Source organism: Procambarus clarkii, chromosome 64, assembly GCF_040958095.1.
Source record: "Procambarus clarkii isolate CNS0578487 chromosome 64, FALCON_Pclarkii_2.0, whole genome shotgun sequence".
In the NCBI taxonomy this organism is placed as follows: Eukaryota; Metazoa; Arthropoda; class Malacostraca; order Decapoda; family Cambaridae; genus Procambarus; species Procambarus clarkii.
This window is the reverse complement of record NC_091213.1, coordinates 30,735,451-30,757,876: the sequence shown is the minus strand read 5'-3', so window position 1 is coordinate 30,757,876 and position 22,426 is coordinate 30,735,451. Positions and strand designations below refer to the sequence as shown.

Sequence of the window (22,426 nt, the reverse complement as noted above, 5' to 3'; positions counted from 1 at the left end):
GCTGTGTCCTGATGCTACCCTTATCCAGTAGAGTACCTTCCCTTTCACTCTTGCCTGCATCTCCAGTTTGTGCACTAGTCTCTAATGTGGTACTGTGTCAAAGGCTTTCTGGCATTCTAGAAATATTCAGTATGCCCAGCCCTCTTCTCTTTTGCCTAATTTTTGTTGCTTGGTCATAGAACTCAATTAAACCTGTCAGGCATGATTTGCCATCTCTGAGCCCATGCTGATGTTGTGTTACATAGTTCTTTCGCTCCAGATGTTCTACTAGCTTTTTACGCACATTCTTCTTCATCATCTTGCATGGAATGCAAGTTAGGGACACTAGCCTGTAGTTCAGTGCCTTCTGCCTATCACCCTTCTTGTATATTGCGACTACGTTGGCCGTCTTTTAAATTGTTGGCAGTTCGCCTGTTACCAGTTGTTGTACACAATGGAGAGTGGCAGGCACAGAGCTTCTGCTCCTTCCTTTAGAATCCATGGTGAGATTCCAACCGGGCCTATAGCCTTTGTCACATCCAAATTTAGCAGATGCTTTCTCACCTCCCCACTGGTAATCACAAACTCCTTTAATGGTGTCAGGTTTGATATTCCGTCTCTTATCTCTGGGACTTCTCATTATTCTAAGGTGAAGACCTGGAATTTCTTATTGAGTTCCTCGCACACTTCCTTGTCGTTTGTAGTGAATCTTTCTCCCCCTATCCTCAGTTTCATTACCTATTCCTTCACTGTTGTTTTCCCCCTGATGTGGCTATGCAGCAGTTTGGGTTGAGACATTGCCTTGCTCGCTATGTCATTTTCATATTACCTCTATACCTCTCTTTTCACCCATGACGTATTCATTCCTGGCGCTCTGGTATCTTTCTTTGCTCTCTAGTGTTCTCTTGTTTCTATAGTTTCTCCACGCCCTTTTACTTAGTTACTTTGCTAGCTTACATCTCCGATTAAACCATGGGTTTCTTGTCTGCAGTTCATTTTTTTCCTTTTGGACTGGGACGAACTTGTCTGCTGCCTCCTTACACTTCTGTGTGATATAATCCATCATGTCTTGAACCGTCTTTCCTCTGAGCTCTGTTTCCCCAGCTATATCAGTTAGGAATTTTCTTATCTCCTCACAGTTTCCCTTCCGAAATGCTGGCCTCTTGCTTTCTGGTCCCTTCCTTGAGTACAATAACCCTTCTTCGACCAGATACTCAAACAACACTGTGATCACTCATACCCACGGGGGATTCAAGACCGATTTCCCTTATGTCTTTATCGTTCAGAGTGAATACTAGGTCGAGTCTTGCTGGTTCATCATTGCCGCTCATTCTCGTAGGACCCTTGACATGCTGACTTAAAAAGTTTGTAGTCGCCACACACACACTAGGTGTGTGTGTCATATGGTGTGTGTGTCATATGGGGTGAGTGTCATATTTTATGTGTTGTCTAGTATGAATGTCACTCGCTGTATGTGGTGTGTGTGTGTGTGTGTGTGTGTGTGTGTGTATGTGTGTGTGTGTGTGTGTGTGTGTGTGTGTGTGTGTGTGTGTGTGTGTCTGTGTCTGTGTGTGTGTGTGTACTCACCTAATTGTGCTTGCGGGGATTGCGCTCTGGCTCTATGGTCCCGCCTCTCAACCGTCAATCAACAGGTGTACAGGTTCCTGAGCCTATTGGGCTCTATCATATCTACACTTGAAACTGTGTATGGAGTCAGCCTCCACCACATCACTTCCTAATGCATTCCATTTGTCAACCACTCTGACACTAAAAAAGTTCTTTCTAATATCTCTGTGGCTCATTTGGGCACTCAGTTTCCACCTGGGTCACCTTGTATGTGTGCCCCTTGTGTTAAATAGCCTGTCTTTATCTACCCTGTCAAAATCCTTGAGAATCTTGAATGTGGTGATCATGTCCCCCCTAACTCTTCTGTCTTCCAACGAAGTGAGGTTTAATTCCCGTAGTCTCTCCTCGTGGCTTATACCTCTCACCTCGGGTACTAGTCTGGTGGCAAACCTTTGAACCTTTTCCAGTTTAGTCTTATCCTTGACTAGATATGGACTCCATGCTGGAGCCGCATACTCCAGGATTGGTCTGACATATGTGGTATATAATGTTCTGAAAGATTCCTTACACAAGTTTCTGAAGGCCGTTCTTATGTTAGCCAACCTGGCATATGCTGTTGATGTTATCTTCTTGATATGAGCTTCAGGGGGACAGGTCTGGCGTGATATCAACCCCCAGGTCTTTCTCTCTCTCTGACTCCTGAAGTATTTCATCTCCCAAATGATACCTTGTATCTGGTCTCCTGCTTCCTACCCCTATCTTCATTACATTACATTTGTTTTGGTTAAACTCTAACAACCATTTCTTCGACCATTCCTGCAGCTTGTCCAGGTCTTCTTGAAGCCTCAAGCTGTCCTCCTCTGTCTTAATCCTTCTCATAATTTTGGCGTCGTCAGCAAACATTGAGAGGAATGAGTCTATACCCTCTGGGAGATCATTTACGTATATCAGAAACAGGATAGGTCCGAGTACAGAGCCCTGTGAGACTCCACTGGTGACTTCACGCCCATCTGAGGTCTCACCCCTCACTGTAACTCTCTGCTTCCTATTGCTTAGGTACTCCCTTATCCATTGGAGCGCCCTTCCAGTTACTCCTGCCCTTTTCTCCAGCTTATGCATCAGCCTTTTATGGTGTACTGTGTCAAAGGCTTTCCGACAGTCCAAAAAAATGCAGACCGCCCATCCTTCTCTTTCTTGCTTAATCTTTGTCACCTGATCGTAGAATTCTATTAAGCCTGTAAGGCAAGATTTATCCTCCCTGAACCCATGTTGATGGGTTGTCACGAAGTCTCTTCTCTCCAGATGTGTTACTAGGTTTTTTCTCACAATCTTCTCCATCACCTTGCATGGTATAGAAGTCAAGGACACTGGCCTGTAGTTCAGTACCTCTTGTCTGTCGCCCTTTTTGTATATTGGAACTACATTAGCCGTCTTCCATATTTCTGGTAGGTCTCCCGTTTCTAGTGACCTACTTTACTCTATGGAGAGTGGCAAACAAAGTGCTCCTGCACACTCCTTCAAAACCCATGGTGAGATTCCGTCCGGCCCAACAGCTTTTCTCACGTCCAGCTCCATTAGGTGCTTTTTGACCTCATCTCCTGTAATTTCGAACCTTTTAAAGGTCGCCTGGTTTTCTGCTACCTCTCCTAGCGCCGTGACTTCTCCTTGTTCTCCTTCTCCAAAGACCTCCTGGAACCTTTTGTTGAGGTCCTCACACACCTCTTTGTCATTCTCTGTGTACCTGTCCTCGCCCACCCTAAGTTTCATCACCTATTCCTTCACTGCTGTCTTCCTCCTGATGTGACTGTGTAGTAGCTTTGGTTCGGTCTTGGCTTTATTAGCTATATCATTTTCATACCTTTTCTCAGCTGCTGTTCTCACACTGTGTGTGTGTGTGTGTGTGTGTGTGTGCGTGTGTGTGTGTGTGTGTGTGTGTGTGTGTGTGTGTGTGTGTGTGTGTGTGTGTGTGTGTGTGTGTGTGTGTGTACTCACCTAGTTGTGTTTGCGGGGTTGAGCTCTGGCTCTTTGGTCCCGCCTCTCAACCGTCAATCAACAGGCGTACAGATTCCTGAGCCTATTGGGCTCTATCATATCTACACTTGAAACTGTGTATGGAGTCAACCTCCACCACATCACTTCCTAATGCATTCCATTTGTCAACCACTCTGACACTAAAAAAGTTCTTTCTAATATCTCTGTGGCTCATTTGGGCGCTCAGTTTCCACCTGTGTCCCCTTGTGCGTGTGCCCCTTGTGTTAAATAGCCTGTCTTTACCTACCCTATCAATTCCCTTGAGAATCTTGAATGTAGTGATCATGTCCCCCCTAACTCTTCTGTCTTCCAGCGAAGTGAGGTTCAATTCCCGCAGTCTCTCCTCGTAGCTCATACCTCTCAGCTCGGGTACTAGTCTGGTGGCAAATCTTTGAACCTTTTCCAGTTTAGTCTTATCCTTGACTAGATATGGACACGATGCTGGGGCTGCATACTCCAGAATTGGCCTGACATATGTGGTATACAAAGTTCTGAATGATTCTTTACACAAATTTCTGAATGCCGTTCGTATGTTGGCCAGCCTGGCATATGCCGCTGATGTTATCCTCTTGATATGTGCTGCAGGAGACAGGTCTGGCGTGATATCAACTCCCAAGTCTTTTTCTTTCTCTGACTCCTGAAGGATTTCCTCTCCCAGATGATACCTTGTATTTGGCCTCCTGCTCCCTACACCTATCTTCATTACATTACATTTGTTGGGTTAAACTCTAACAACCACTTGTTCGACCATTCCTTCAGTTTGTCTAGGTCTTCTTGAAGCCTCAAACAGTCCTCTTCTGTCTTAATCCTTCTCATAATTTTGGCATCGTCCGCAAACATTGCGAGAAATGAATCTATACCCTCTGGGAGATCATTTACATATATCAGAAACAAGATAGTGTGAGTGTGTGTATGTGTGTGTGTGTGTGAGTGTGTGTATGTGTGTGAAAGCCGAAGTCATCAACAGACACAAGCTGTAGCCTGAAGCCTCATTAAACCACTCGGCGTCAATGAATACTCTACATGTCGTACAGAAGAGCTATACATGTTCTTTAATACATATTACTCGTTGAACTATTCCAAGCGGAAAAGTTATTTGTTTTACTGTGATAAACAAATCAACGACAGCCATTCCTTGACTACGACGCTACAAGCGACCTGTCGTTGTCAAGCTCTGGGTACTAGGTCTCACGCTCAGCGCCAAACTCCAAAATCTTTATACAATTTCCAAAAACTATTTCGCTACGTAATGCAAGGGATTTTTTAATGCTAAAACCGAAATAGATATTTAGAAGAATAAAACTCATTTATCTCAAAATAATTGATGTACAAAATTTTGATTTCTAATGACCAATTCAAATTTTGGAATTTATTGCTTAAGGTTAAAGAACTGTATAGAACTTCTGTAAAATTGTTGGAATTCTTAGACAATATGAAATGCTAGTATTGACGGAGGCAGCGTTCACCACAGTGCTAGTATTGACGGAGGCAGCGTTCACCACAGTGCTAGTATTGACGGAGGCAGCGTTCACCACAGTGCTGGTATTGACGGAGGCAGCGTTCACCACAGTGCTGGTATTGACGGAGGCAGCGTTCACCACAGTGCTGGTATTGATGGAGTCAGCGTTCACCACAGTGCTGGTATTGACGGAGGCAGCGTTTACTACACTGCTGGTATTGACGGAGGCAGCGTTCACCACAGTGCTGGTATTGACGGAGGCAGCGTTCACCACAGTGCTGGTATTGACGGAGGCAGCGTTTACTACACTGCTGGTATTGACGGAGGCAGCGTTTACTACACTGCTGGTATTGACGGAGGCAGCGTTTACCACAGTGCTGGTATTGACGGAGGCAGCGTTTACTACACTGCTGGTATTGACGGAGGCAGCGTTCACCACAGTGCTGGTATTGACGGAGGCAGCGTTCACCACAGTGCTGGTATTGACGGAGGCAGCGTTCACCACAGTGCTGGTATTGACGGAGGCAGCGTTCACCACATTGCTGGTATTGACGGAGGCAGCGTTCACCACTGTGCTGGTATTGACGGAGGCAGCGTTTACCACAGTGCTGGTATTGATGGAGGCAGCGTTCACCACAGTGCTGGTATTGACGGAGGCAGCGTTTACTACACTGCTGGTATTGACGGAGGCAGCGTTTACCACAGTGCTGGTATTGACGGAGGCAGCGTTCACCACAGTGCTGGTATTGACGGAGGCAGCGTTTACTACACTGCTGGTATTGACGGAGGCAGCGTTTACCACAGTGCTGGTATTGACGGAGGCAGCGTTCACCACAGTGATAGTATTGACGGCGGTAGCAGCGTTCACCACAGTGATTGTATTGACGGCGGTAGCAGCGTTCACCACAGTGACCCTCACTCACCAGAGTTGATCATTTACCTCCTCAGGTCACATTAATTTACTTTTGGTAAAGAAGCAATTTAAAGTCAGGAAAATTTCCATCTCACACATCTTGGAGAGGTCGGTTACCACAGACCACCAACCCTCACATCTGACAACTTCCTCGAGAAAATTGTAAAGTTTTTATAGGCTCTTCAACACGATTTTGCATTAAAACTCAATGTATTCTTGTTATTTAATAATTTAATAATTCACTGTGTTGGGGGGCAGAACCTTAGAGTGTATTCATACACGTTAGTCTTCTTTCGTGGTTCATACAATATTTTATACAATTCTGTTCATCCCTGCATTGTAACTATTTTGTTTGTCACAAGAAAAAAAATGGCTCTCGTAATCAACATAAACTGTAAAAGAAACTATATTAACAATAACAACAGTAAAACCAAAAAATTATTATAATCTCGACAAATATGACAACAAGGAGAAGGTCAACAACTGTGCTTGTCAACGACAGCCTCGTCTTCAGTACCAACACTGTCAACGACAGCCCCGTCTTCAGTACCAACACTGTCAACGACAGCCTCGTCTTCAGTACCAACACTGTCAACGACAACCTCGTCTACAGTACCAACACTGTCAACGACAGCCCCGTCTTCAGTACCAACACTGTCAACGACAGCCTCGTCTTCAGTACCAACACTGTCAACGACAGCCTCGTCTACAGTACCAACACTGTCAACGACAGCCCCGTCTTCAGTACCAACACTGTCAACGACAGCCCCGTCTTCAGTACCAACACTGTCAACGACAGCCTCGTCTTCAGTACCAACACTGTCAACGACAGCCTCGTCTTCAGTACCAACACTGTCAACGACAGCCCCGTCTTCAGTACCGACACTGTCAACGACAGCCCCGTCTTTAGTACCAACACTGTCAACGACAGCAACGTCTTTAGTACCAACACTGTCAACGACAGCCCCGTCTTCAGTACCAACACTGTCAACGACAGCCCCGTCTTTAGTACCAACACTGTCAACGACAGCCCCGTCTTTAGTACCAACACTGTCAACGACAGCCCCGTCTTCAGTACCAACACTGTCAACGACAGCCCCGTCTTCAGTACTAACACTGTCAACGACAGCCTCGTCTTCAGTACCAACACTGTCAACGACAGCCCCGTCTTCAGTACCAACACTGTCAACGACAGCCCCGTCTTCAGTACCAACACTGTCAACGACAGCCCCGTCTTCAGTACCAACACTGTCAACGACAGCCCCTTCTTCAGCACCAACACTGTCAACGACAGCCCCTTCTTCAGTACCAACACTGTCAACGACAGCCTCGTCTTCAGTACCAACACTGTCAACGACAGCCCCGTCTTCAATACCAACACTGTCAACGACAGCCCCGTCTTCAGTACCAACACTGTCAACGACAGTCCCGTCTTCAGTACCAACACTGTCAACGACAGCTCCATCTTCAGTACCAACACTGTCAACGACAACCTCGTCTTCAGTACCAACACTGTCAACTACAGCCCCGTCTTCAGTAACAACACTGTCAACGACAGCCTCGTCTTCAGTACCAACACTGTCAACGACAGCCTCGTCTTCAGTACCAACACTGTCAACGACAGCCTCGTCTTCAGTACCAACACTGTCAACGACAGCCCCTTTTTCAGTACCAACACTGTCAACGACAGCCCGTCTTCAGTACCAACACTGTCAACGACAGCCTCGTCTTCAGTACCAACACTGTTAACGACAGCCTCGTCTTCAGTACCAACACTGTCAACGACAGCCTCGTCTTCAGTACCAACACTGTCAACGACAGCCTCGTCTTCAGTACCAACACTGTCATAGACAGCCTCGTCTACAGTACCAACACTGTCAACGACAGCCCCGTCTTCAGTACCAACACTGTCAACGACAGCCTCGTCTTCAGTACCAACACTGTCAACGACAGTCTCGTTTTCAGTACCAACACTGTCAACGACAGCCCCGTCTTCAGTACCAACACTGTCAACGACAGCCCTGTCTTCAGTACCAACACTGTCAACGACAGCCCCATTCAGTACCAAAACTGTCAACGACAACCTCGTCTTCAGTACCAACACTGTCAACGACAGCCCCGTCTTCAGTACTAACACTGTCAACGACAGCCTCGTCTTCAGTACCAACACTGTCAACGACAGCCCCGTCTTCAGTACCAACACTGTCAACGACAGCCCCGTCTTCAGTACTAACACTGTCAACGACAGCCCCGTCTTCAGTACCAACACTGTCAACGACAGCCCCTTCTTCAGTACCAACACTGTCAACGACAGCCCCTTCTTCAGTACCAACACTGTCAACGACAGCCTCGTCTTCAGTACCAACACTGTCAACGACAGCCCCGTCTTCAATACCAACACTGTCAACGATAGCCCCGTCTTCAGTACCAACACTGTCAACGACAGTCCCGTCTTCAGTACCAACACTGTCAACGACAGCTCCATCTTCAGTACCAACATTGTCAACGACAACCTCGTCTTCAGTACCAACACTGTCAACTACAGCCCCGTCTTCAGTAACAACACTGTCAACGACAGCCTCGTCTTCAGTACCAACACTGTCAACGACAGCCTCGTCTTCAGTACCAACACTGTCAACGACAGCCTCGTCTTCAGTACCAACACTGTCAACGACAGCCCCTTTTTCAGTACCAACACTGTCAACGACAGCCCTTTCTTCAGTACCAACACTGTCAACGACAGCCCCGTCTTTAGTACTAACACTGTCAACGACAGCCTCGTCTTCAGTACCAACACTGTCAACGACAGCCCCGTCTTCAGTACCAACACTGTCAACGACAGCCCCGTCTTCAGTACCAACACTGCCAACGACAGCCCCGTCTTCAGTAATAACACTGTCAACGACAGCCCCGTCTTCAGTACCAACACTGTCAACGACAGCCCCGTCTTCAGTACCAACACTGTCAACGACAGCCTCGTTTTCAGTACCAACACTGTCAACGACCGCCCCGTCTTCAGTACCAACACTGTCAACGACAGCCCCTTCTTCAGTACCAACACTGTCAACGACAGCCCCTTCTTCAGTACCAACACTGTCAACGACAGCCTCGTCTTCAGTACCAACACTGTCAACGACAGCCCCGTCTTCAGTACCAACACTGTCAACGACAGCCCCGTCTTCAGTACTAACACTGTCAACGACAGCCCCGTCTTCAGTACCAACACTGTCAACGACAGCCCCTTCTTCAGTACCAACACTGTCAACGACAGCCCCTTCTTCAGTACCAACACTGTCAACGACAGCCTCGTCTTCAGTACCAACACTGTCAACGACAGCCCCGTCTTCAATACCAACACTGTCAACGACAGCCCCGTCTTCAGTACCAACACTGTCAACGACAGTCCCGTCTTCAGTACCAACACTGTCAACGACAGCTCCATCTTCAGTACCAACACTGTCAACGACAACCTCGTCTTCAGTACCAACACTGTCAACTACAGCCCCGTCTTCAGTAACAACACTGTCAACGACAGCCTCGTCTTCAGTACCAACACTGTCAACGACAGCCTCGTCTTCAGTACCAACACTGTCAACGACAGCCTCGTCTTCAGTACCAACACTGTCAACGACAGCCCCTTTTTCAGTACCAACACTGTCAACGACAGCCCTTTCTTCAGTACCAACACTGTCAACGACAGCCTCGTCTTCAGTACCAACACTGTCAACGACAGCCCCTTCTTCAGTACCAACACTGCCAACGACAGCCCCGTCTTCAGTAATAACACTGTCAACGACAGCCCCGTGTTCAGTAATAACACTGTCAACGACAGCCCCGTCTTCAGTACCAACACTGTCAACGACAGCCCCGTCTTCAGTACCAACACTGTCAACGACAGCCTCGTTTTCAGTACCAACACTGTCAACAACAGCGCCGTCTTCTGTACCAACACTGTCAACGACAGCCCCTTCTTCAGTACCAACACTGTCAACGACAGCCCCTTCTTCAGTACCAACACTGTCAACGACAGCCTCGTCTTCAGTACCAACACTGTCAACGACAGCCCTGTCTTCAATACCAACACTGTCAACGACAGCCCCGTCTTCAGTACCAACACTGTCAACGACAGTCCCGTCTTCAGTACCAACACTGTCAACGACAGCTCCATCTTCAGTACCAACACTGTCAACGACAACCTCGTCTTCAGTACCACACTGTCAACTACAGCCCCGTCTTCAGTACCAACACTGTCACTACAGCCCCGTCTTCAGTACCAACACTGTCAACGACAGCCTCGTCTTCAGTACCAACACTGTCAACGACAGCCCCGTCTTCAGTACCAACACTGTCAACGACAGCCCCGTCTTCAGTACCAACACTGTCAACGACAGCCTCCGTCTTCAGTACCAACACTGTCAACGACAGCCTCGTCTTCAGTACCAACACTGTCAACGACAGCCTCGTCTTCAAGTACCAACACTGTCAACGACAGCCCGTCTTCAGTACCAACACTGTCAACGACAGCCTCGTCTTCAGTACAACACTGTCAACGACAGCCTCGTCTTCAGTACCAACACTGTCAACGACAGCCCCGTCTTTCAGTACCAACACTGTCAACGACAGCCCTCGTCTTCAGTACCAAACACTGTCAACGACAGCCTCGTCTTCAGTACCAACACTGTCAACGACAGCCCTCGTCTTCAGTACCAACACTGTCAACGACAGCCCCGTCTTCAGTACCAACACTGTCAACGACAGCCCCGTCTTCAGTACCAACACTGTCAACGACAGCCTCGTCTTCAGTACCAACACTGTCAACGACAGCCCCGTCTTCAGTACCAACACTGTCAACGACAGCCCCGTCTTCAGTACCAACACTGTCAACGACAGCCCCGTCTTCAGTACCAACACTGTCACGACAGCCCTCGTCTTCAGTACCAACACTGTCAACGACAGCCTCGTCTTCAGTACCAACACTGTCAACGACAGCCTCGTCTTCAGTACCAACACTGTCAACGACAGCCCCGTCTTCAGTACCAACACTGTCAACGACAGCCCCGTCTTCAGTACCAACACTGTCAACGACAGCCTCCGTCTTCAGTACCAACACTGTCAACGACAGCCTCGTCTTCAGTACCAACACTGTCAACGACAGCCTCGTCTTCAGTACCAACACTGTCAACGACAGCCTCGTCTTCAGTACCAACACTGTCAACGACAGCCTCCGTCTTCAGTACCAACACTGTCAACGACAGCCTCGTCTTCAGTACCAACACTGTCAACGACAGCCTCGTCTTCAGTACCAACACTGTCAACGACAGCCTCGTCTTCAGTACCAACACTGTCAACGACAGCCTCGTCTTCAGTACCAACACTGTCAACGACAGCCTCGTCTTCAGTACCAACACTGTCAACGACAGCCTCGTCTTCAGTACCAACACTGTCAACGACAGCCTCGTCTTCAATTACCAACACTGTCAACGACAAGCCTCGTCTTCAGTACCAACACTGTCACGACAGTCCCCGTCTTACGTACCAACACTGTCAACGACAGCTCGCGGCTTCAGTACCAAAACTGTCAACGATTGCAACCTCGTCTTCAGTACCACACTGTCACGACAGCTCGTCTTCAGTACCAACACGGGGCAACGACAGCCTCGTCTTCAGTATCAACACTGTCAACGACATGCCCGTCTTCATAACCAACACTGTCAACATGACAGCCCACCGGTCTTCAGGTACCAACACTTGTCAACGACAGTCCTCGTCTTCAGTACCAACACTAGTCAACGACAGCCTCCGGCTTTCAGTAACCAACACTGTCAACAGACACCTTCGTCTTCAGTAACACAACACTGTCAACGACAGCCTCGTCTTCAGCAACCAACACCGGTCAACGACAGTCCGTCTTACAGTACCAACAACTGTACAACGACAGGCCTCCGTCTTCAGTACCAACACTGTCAACGACAGCCTCGTCTTTCAGTACCAACACTGTCAACGACAGCCCCGTCTTCAGTACCAACACTGTCAACGACAGCCTCGTCTTCAGTACCAACACTGTCAACGACAGCTCCCGTCTTCAGTACCAACACTGTCCAACGACAGCCTCGTCTTCAGTACCAACACTGTCAACGACAGCCTCGTCTTCAGTACCAACACTGTCAACGACAGCCCGTCTTCAGTACCAACACTGTCAACGACAGCCCCGTCTTCAGTACCAACACTGTCAACGACAGCCCCGTCTTCAGTACCAACACTGTCAACGACAGCCTCGTCTTCAGTACCAACACTGTCAACGACAGCCTCGTCTTCAGTACCAACACTGTCAACGACAGCCTCGTCTTCAGTACCAACACTGTCAACGACAGCCCCGTCTTCAGTACCAACACTGTCAACGACAGCCCCGTCTTCAGTACCAACACTGTCAACGACAGCCTCCGTCTTCAGTACCAACACTGTCAACGACAGCCTCGTCTTCAGTACCAACACTGTCAACGACAGCCTCGTCTTCAGTACCAACACTGTCAACGACAGCCCCGTCTTCAGTACCAACACTGTCAACGACAGCCCCGTCTTCAGTACCAACACTGTCAACGACAGCCCCGTCTTCAGTACCAACACTGTCAACGACAGCCTCGTCTTCAGTACCAACACTGTCAACGACAGCCCCGTCTTCAGTACCAACACTGTCAACGACAGCCCCGTCTTCAGTACCAACACTGTCAACGACAGCCCCGTCTTCAGTACCAACACTGTCAACGACAGCCTCGTCTTCAGTACCAACACTGTCAACGACAGCCTCGTCTTCAGTATCAACACTGTCAACGACAGCCCCGTCTTCAATACCAACACTGTCAACGACAGCCCCGTCTTCAGTACCAACACTGTCAACGACAGCTCCGTCTTCAGTACCAAACACTGTCAACGACAAGCCTCGTCTTCAGTACCAACACTGTCAACGACATCCTCGTCTTCAGTACCAACACTGTCAACGACAGTCCCTTCTTCAGTACCAACACTGTCAACGACAGCCCCGTCTTCAGTACCAACATTGTCAACGACAGCCCTCGTCTTTCAGTACCAACACTGTCAACGACAGCCTCGTCTTCCGTACCAACACTGTCAACGACAGCCCCGTCTTCAGTACCAACACTGTCAACGACAGCCCCGTCTCAGCACCAACACTGTCAACGACAGCCTCGTCTACAGTACCAACACTGTCAACGACAGCCTCGTCTTCAGTACCAACACTGTCAACGACAGTGCCTTCTTCAGTACCAACACTGTCAACGACAGCCCCGTCTTCAGTACCAACATTGTCAACGACAGCCTCGTTTTCAGTACCAACACTGTCAACGACAGCCTCGTCTTCCGTACCAACACTGTCAACGACAGCCCCGTCTTCAGTACCAACACTGTCAACGACAGCCCCGTCTTCAGCACCAACACTGTCAACGACAGCCTCGTCTACAGTACCAACACTGTCAACGACAGCCTCGTCTTCATTACCAACACTGTCAACGACAACCTCGTCTTCAGTACCAACACTGTCAACGACAGCCCCGTCTTTAGTACCAACACTGTCAACGACAGCCCCGTCTTCAGTACCAACACTGTCAACGATTGCCCCGTCTTCAGTACCAACACTGTCAACGACAGCCTCGTCTTCAGTACCAACACTGTCAACGACAGCCTCGTCTTCAGTATCAACACTGTCAACGACAGCCCCGTCTTCAATACCAACACTGTCAATGACAGCCCCGTCTTCGGTACCAACACTGTCAACGACAGTCCCGTCTTCAGTACCAACACTGTCAACGACAGCTCCGGCTTCAGTACCAACACTGTCAACGACAACCTCGTCTTCAGTACCAACACTGTCAACGACAGCCTCGTCTTCAGTACCAACACTGTCAACGACAGTCCCTTCTTCAGTACCAACACTGTCAACGACAGCCCCGTCTTCAGTACCAACATTGTCAACGACAGCCTCGTTTTCAGTACCAACACTGTCAACGACAGCCTCGTCTTCCGTACCAACACTGTCAACGACAGCCTCGTCTACAGTACCAACACTGTCAACGACAGCCCCGTCTTCAGTACCAACACTGTCAACGACAGACTCGTCTTCAGTACCAACACTGTGAACGACAGCCTCGTCTTCAGTACCAACACTGTCAACGACAGCCCCGTCTTCAGTACCAACACTGTCAACGACAGGCCCGTCTTCAGAACCAACACTGTCAACGACAGTCCCGTCTTCATTACCAACACTGTCAACGACAACCTCGTCTACAGTACCAACACTGTCAACGACAGCCCCGTCTTCAGTACCAACACTGTTAACGACAGCCTCGTCTTCAGTACCAACACTGTCAACGACAGCCTCGTCTTCAGTACCAACACTGTCAACGACAGCCCCGTCTTTAGTACCAACACTGTCAACGACAGCCCCGTCTTCAGAACCAACACTGTCAACGACAGCTCCGTCTTCATTACCAACACTGTCAACGACAACCTCGTCTACAGTACCAACACTGTCAACGACAGCCCCGTCTTCAGTACCAACACTGTCAACGACAGCCCCTTCTTCAGTACCAACACTGTCAACGACAGCCTCGTCTTCAGTACCAACACTGTCAACGACAGCCCCGTCTTCAGTTCCAACACTGTCAACGACAGCCCCGTCGTCAGTACCAACACTGTCAACGACAGCCTCGTCTTCAGTACCAACACTGTCAACGACAACCTCGTCTTCAGTACCAACACTGTCAACGACAGCCCCGTCTTCAGTACCAACACTGTCAACGACAGCCCCGTCTTCAGTACCAACACTGTCAACGACAGCCCCGTCTTCAGTACCAACACTGTCAACGACAGCCTCGTCTTCAGTACCAACACTGTCAACGACAGCCTCGTCTTCAGTACCAACACTGTCAACGACAGCCCCGTCTTCAATACCAACACTGTCAACGACAGCCCCGTCTTCAGTACCAACACTGCCAACGACAGTCCCGTCTTCAGTACCAACACTGTCAACGACAGCTCCGGCTTCAGTACCAACACTGTCAACGACAACCTCGTCTTCAGTACCAACACTGTCAACGACAGCCTCGTCTTCAGTACCAACACTGTCAACGACAGTCCCTTCTTCAGTACCAACACTGTCAACGACAGCCCCGTCTTCAGTACCAACATTGTCAACGACAGCCTCGTCTTCAGTACCAACACTGTCAACGACAGCCTCGTCTTCCGTACCAACACTGTCAACGACAGCCCCGTCTTCAGTACCAACACTATCAACGACAGCCCCGTCTTCAGCACCAACACTGTCAACGACAGCCTCGTCTACAGTACCAACACTGTCAACGACAGCCCTGTCTTCAGTACCAACACTGTCAACGACAGCCACGTCTTCAGTACCAACACTGTCAACGACAGCCCCGTCTTCATTACCAACACTGTCAACAACAACCTCGTCTACAGTACCAACACTGTCAACGACAGCCCCGTCTTCAGTACCAACACTGTCAACGACAACCTCGTCTTCAGTACCAACACTGTCAACGACAGCCTCGTCTTCAGTACCAACACTGTCAACGACAGCCCCTTTTTCAGTACCAACACTGTCAACGACAGCCCCTTCTTCAGTACCAACACTGCCAACGACAGCCCCGTCTTCAGTAATAACACTGTCAACGACAGCCCCGTCTTCAGTAATAACACTGTCAACGACAGCCCCGTCTTCAGTACCAACACTGTCAACGACAGCCCCGTCTTCAGTACCAACACTGTCAACGACAGCCTCGTTTTCAGTACCAACACTGTCAACGACAGCGCCGTCTTCTGTTCCAACAATGTCAACGACAGCCCCTTCTTCAGTACCAACACTGTCAACGACAGCCCCTTCTTCAGTACCAACACTGTCAACGACAGCCTCGTCTTCAGTACCAACACTGTCAACGACAGCCCTGTCTTCAATACCAACACTGTCAACGACAGCCCCGTCTTCAGTACCAACACTGTCAACGACAGTCCCGTCTTCAGTACCAACACTGTCAACGACAGCTCCATCTTCAGTACCAACACTGTCAACGACAACCTCGTCTTCAGTACCAACACTGTCAACTACAGCCCCGTCTTCAGTACCAACACTGTCAACGACAGCCTCGTCTTCAGTACCAACACTGTCAAAGACAGCCTCGTCTTCAGTACCAACACTGTCAACGATAGCCTCGTCTTCAGTACCAACACTGTCAACGACAGTCCCGTCTTCAGTACCAACACTGTCAACGACAGCCTCGTCTTCAGTACCAACACTGTTAACGACAGCCTCGTCTTCAGTACCAACACTGTCAACGACAGCCTCGTCTTCAGTACCAACACTGTCAACGACAGCCTCGTCTTCAGTACCAACACTGTCAACGACAGCCCCTCTTCAGAACCAACACTGCCAACGACAGCCCCGTCTTCAGTAATAACACTGTCAACGACAGCCCCGTCTTCAGTAATAACACTGTCAACGACAGCCCCGTCTTCAGTACCAACACTGTCAACGACAGCCCCGTCTTCAGTACCAACACTGTCAACGACAGCCTCGTTTTCAGTACCAACACTGTCAACGACAGCGCCGTCTTCAGTACCAACACTGTCAACGACAGCCCCTTCTTCAGTACCAACACTGTCAACGACAGCCCCTTCTTCAGTACCAACACTGTCAACGACAGCCTCGTCTTCAGTACCAACACTGTCAACGACAGCCCTGTCTTCAATACCAACACTGTCAACGACAGCCCCGTCTTCAGTACCAACACTGTCAACGACAGTCCCGTCTTCAGTACCAACACTGTCAACGACAGCTCCATCTTCAGTACCAACACTGTCAACGACAACCTCGTCTTCAGTACCAACACTGTCAACTACAGCCCCGTCTTTAGTACCAACACTGTCAACGACAGCCTCGTCTTCAGTGCCAACACTGTCAAAGACAGCCTCGTCATCAGTACCAACACTGTCAACGACAGCCTCGTCTTCAGTACCAACACTGTCAACGACAGCCCCGTCTTCAGTACCAACACTGTTAACGACAGCCTCGTCTTCAGTACCAACACTGTTAACGACAGCCTCGTCTTCAGTACCAACACTGTCACCGACAGCCTCGTCTTCAGTACCAACACTGTCAAAGACAGCCTCGTTTTCAGTACCAACACTGTCAACGACAGCCCCGTCTTCAGTACCAACACTGTCAACGACAGCCTCGTCTTCAGTACCAACACTTTTAACGACAACCTCGTCTTCAGTACCAACACTGTCAACGACAGCCTCGTCTTCAGTACCAACACTGTCAACGACAGCCTCGACTTCAGTACCAACACTGTCATAGACAGCCTCGTCTACAGTACCAACACTGTCAACGACAGCCCCGTCTTCAGTACCAACACTGTCAACGACAGCCTCGTCTTCAGTACCAACACTGTCAACGACAGTCTCGTTTTCAGTACCAACACTGTCAACGACAGCCCTGTCTTCAGTACCAACACTGTCAACGACAGCCCCGTCTTCAGTACCAACACTGTCAACGACAGCCCCATTCAGTACCAAAACTGTCAACGACAACCTCGTCTTCAGTACCAACACTGTCAACGACAGCCTCGTCTTCAGTACCAACACTGTCAACGACAGCCCCGTCTTCAGTACCAACACTGTCAACGACAGCCCCGTCTTCAGTACCAACACTGTCAACGACAGCCCCGTCTTCAGCACCAACACTGTCAACGACAGCCTCGTCTACAGTACCAACACTGTCAACGACAGCCCCGTCTTCAGTACCAACACTGTCAACGACAGCCTCGTCTTCAGTACCAACACTGTCAACGACAGCCTCGTCTTCAGTACCAACACTGTCAACGACAGCCCCGTCTTTAGTACCAACACTGTAAACGACAGCCCCGTCTTCAGAACCAACACTGTCAACGACAGCCCCGTCTTCATTACCAACACTGTCAACGACAACCTCGTCTACAGTACCAACACTGTCAACGACAGCCCCGTCTTCAGTACCAACACTGTCAACGACAACCTCGTCTTCAGTACCAACATTGTCAACGACAGCCTCGTCTTCAGTACCAACACTGTCAACGACAGCCCCTTTTTCCGTACCAACACTGTCAACGACAGCCTCTTCTTCAGTACCAACACTGTCAACGACAGCCTCGTCTTCAGTACCAACACTGTCAACGACAGCCCCTTCTTCAGTACCAACACTGCCAACGACAGCCCCGTCTTCAGTAATAACACTGTCAACGACAGCCCCGTCTTCAGTAATAACACTGTCAACGACAGCCCCGTCTTCAGTACCAACACTGTCAACGACAGCCCCGTCTTCAGTACCAACACTGTCAACGACAGCCTCGTTTTCAGTACCAACACTGTCAACGACAGCGCCGTCTTCAGTACCAACACTGTCAACGACAGCCCCTTCTTCAGTACCAACACTGTCAACGACAGCCCCTTCTTCAGTACCAACACTGTCACCGACAGCCTCGTCTTCAGTACCAACACTGTCAAAGACAGCCTCGTCTTCAGTACCAACACTGTCAACGACAGCCTCGTCTTCAGTACCAACACTGTCAACGACAGCCCCGTCTTCAGTACCAACACTGTCAACGACAGCCTCGTCTTCAGTACCAACACTGTTAACGACAACCTCGTCTTCAGTACCAACACTGTCAACGACAGCCTCGTCTTCAGTACCAACACTGTCAACGACAGCCTCGACTTCAGTACCAACACTGTCATAGACAGCCTCGTCTACAGTACCAACACTGTCAACGACAGCCCCGTCTTCAGTACCAACACTGTCAACGACAGCCTCGTCTTCAGTACCAACACTGTCAACGACAGTCTCGTTTTCAGTACCAACACTGTCAACGACAGCCCTGTCTTCAGTACCAACACTGTCAACGACAGCCCCGTCTTCAGTACCAACACTGTCAACGACAGCCCCATTCAGTACCAAAACTGTCAACGACAACCTCGTCTTCAGTACCAACACTGTCAACGACAGCCTCGTCTTCAGTACCAACACTGTCAACGACAGCCCCTTTTTCAGTACCAACACTGTCAACGACAGCCCCGTCTTCAGTACCAACACTGTCAACGACAGCCCCGTCTTCAGCACCAACACTGTCAACGACAGCCTCGTCTACAGTACCAACACTGTCAACGACAGCCCCGTCTTCAGTACCAACACTGTCAACGACAGCCTCGTCTTCAGTACCAACACTGTCAACGACAGCCTCGTCTTCAGTACCAACACTGTCAACGACAGCCCCGTCTTTAGTACCAACACTGTCAACGACAGCCCCGTCTTCAGAACCAACACTGTCAACGACAGCCCCGTCTTCATTACCAACACTGTCAACGACAACCTCGTCTACAGTACCAACACTGTCAACGACAGCCCCGTCTTCAGTACCAACACTGTCAACGACAACCTCGTCTTCAGTACCAACACTGTCAACGACAGCCTCGTCTTCAGTACCAACACTGTCAACGACAGCCCCTTTTTCCGTACCAACACTGTCAACGACAGCCCCTTCTTCAGTACCAACACTGTCAACGACAGCCTCGTCTTCAGTACCAACACTGTCAACGACAGCCCCTTCTTCAGTACCAACACTGTCAAAGACAGCCTCGTCTTCAGTACCAACACTGTCAACGACAGCCTCGTCTTCAGTACCAACACTGTCAACGACAGCCCCGTCTTCAGTACCAACACTGTCAACGACAGCCTCGTCTTCAGTACCAACACTGTTAACGACAGCCTCGTCTTCAGTACCAACACTGTCAACGACAGCCTCGTCTTCAGTACCAACACTGTCAACGACAGCCTCGTCTTCAGTACCAACACTGTCATAGACAGCCTCGTCAACAGTACCAACACTGTCAACGACAGCCCCGTCTTCAGTACCAACACTGTCAACGACAGCCTCGTCTTCAGTACCAACACTGTCAACGACAGTCTCGTTTTCAGTACCAACACTGTCAACGACAGCCCCGTCTTCAGTACCAACACTGTCAACGACAGCCCCGTCTTCAGTACCAACACTGTCAACGACAGCCCCATTCAGTACCAAAACTGTCAACGACAACCTCGTCTTCAGTACCAACACTGTCAACTACAGCCCCGTCTTCAGTACCAACACTGTCAACGACAGCCTCGTCTTCAGTACCAACACTGTCAACGACAGCTTCGTCTTCAGTACCAACACTGTCAACGACAGCCCCGTCTTCAGTACCAACACTGTCAACGACAGCCTCGTCTTCAGTACCAACACTGTTAACGACAGCCTCGTCTTCAGTACCAACACTGTCAACGACAGCCTCGTCTTCAGTACCAACACTGTCAAAGACAGCCTCGTCTTCAGTACCAACACTGTCAACGACAACCTCGTCTTCAGTACCAACACTGTCAAAGACAGCCTCGTCTTCAGTACCAACACTGTCAACGACAGCCCCGTTTTCCGTACCAACACTGTCAACGACAGCCCCTTCTTCAGTACCAACACTGTCAACGACAGCCTCGTCTTCAGTTCCAACATTGTCAACGACAGCCCCTTCTTCAGTACCAACACTGCCAACGACAGCCCCGTCTTCAGTAATAACACTGTCAACGACTGCCCCGTCTTCAGTAATAACACTGTCAACGACAGCCCCGTCTTCAGTACCAACACTGTCAACGACAGCCCCGTCTTCAGTACCAACACTGTCAACGACAGCCTCGTTTTCAGTACCAACACTGTCAACGACAGCGCCGTCTTCAGTACCAACACTGTCAACGACAGCGCCTTCTTCAGTACCAACACTGTCAACGACAGCCCCTTCTTCAGTACCAACACTGTCAACTACAGCCCCGTCTTCAGTACCAACACTGTCAACGACAGCCTCGTCTTCAGTACCAACACTGTCAAAGACAGCCTCGTCTTCAGTACCAACACTGTCAACGACAGCCTCGTCTTCAGTTCCAACACTGTCAACGACAGCCCAGTCTTCAGTACCAACACTGTCAACAACAGCCTCGTCTTCAGTACCAACACTGTTAACGACAGCCTCGTCTTCAGTACCAACACTGTCAACGACAGCCTCGTCTACAGTACCAACACTGTCAACGACAGCCCCGTCTTCAGTACCAACACTGTCAACGACAGCTTCGTCTTCAGTACCAACACTGTCAACGACAGTCTCGTTTTCAGTACCAACACTGTCAACGACAGCCCCGTCTTCAGTACCAACACTGTCAACGACAGCCCCGTCTTCAGTACCAACACTGTCAACGACAGCCCCATTCAGTACCAAAACTGTCAACGACAACCTCGTCTTCAGTACCAACACTGTCAACGACAGCCTCGGGTTCAGTACCAACACTGTCAACGACAGGCCCTTTTTCAGTATCAACACTTTCAACGACAGCCCCTTCTTCAGTACCAACACTGTCAACGACAGCCTCGTCTTCAGTACCAACACTGTCAACGACAGCCCCGTCTTCAGTACCAACACTGTCAACGACAGCCTCGTCTTCAGTACCAACACTGTTAACGACAGCCTCGTCTTCAGTACCAACACTGTCAACGACAGCCTCGTCTTCAGTACCAACACTGTCAAAGACAGCCTCGTCTTCAGTACCAACACTGTCATAGACAGCCTCGGGTTCAGTACCAACACTGTCAACGACAGCCTCCGTCTTCAGTACCAACATCTGTCAACGACAGCCTCGTCTTCAGTACCAACACTGTCAATCGACCAGTCTCGTTTTCTAGTACCAACACTGTCAACGACAACCCCGTCCTTCAGTACCAACACTCGTCAACGACAGCCCCGTCTTCAGTACCAACACTGTCAACTACAGCCCCGTCCTTCAGTACCAACCACTGTCAACGACAGCCCTCGTCTTTAGTACCAACACTGTCAAAGACAGCCTCCGTCTTCAGTACCACCACTGTCAACGACAGCCTTCGTCTTCAAGTACCAACCACTGTCAACGACAGCCTCGTCTTCAGTACCCAACACTGTCAACGACAGCCTCGTCTCTTCAGTACCAACACTGTTAACGACAGCCTCGTCTTTCAGTACCAACACTGTCAACGACAGCCTCGTCTTCCCAGTACCAACACTGTCAAAGACAGCCTCGTCTTTCAGTACCAACACTGTCAACGACAGGCCTCGTCTCTTCTAGTACCAACACTGTCAACGACAGCTCCGTCTTCAGTACCAACACTGTCAACGACAGCCTCGTCATCAGTACCAACACTGTCAACGACAGCCTCGTCTTCAGTACCAACACTGTCAACGACAGCCCGTCTTCAGTACCAACACTGTCAACGACAGCCCGTCTTCAGTACCAACACTGTCAACGACAGCCTCGTCTTCAGTACCAACACTGTCAACGACAGCCCGTCTTCAGTACCAACACTGTC

At 49.6% G+C, this 22,426-nt stretch overlaps 1 protein-coding gene across 1 annotated transcript in view; it reads right to left on the bottom strand.

The window, feature by feature from the left end:
* Window positions 1-4,958: 4,958 nt before the first annotated feature.
* The window catches only part of LOC138354832 (uncharacterized), a 55,391-nt gene continuing 37,923 nt past the window's right edge, over window positions 4,959-22,426 (bottom strand). Inside the window, exon 2 of the mRNA XM_069309332.1 lies at window positions 4,959-5,953. Within this exon, the coding sequence (XP_069165433.1) occupies window positions 4,959-5,953 (995 nt within the window). The remainder of the gene's footprint in view (window positions 5,954-22,426) is intronic.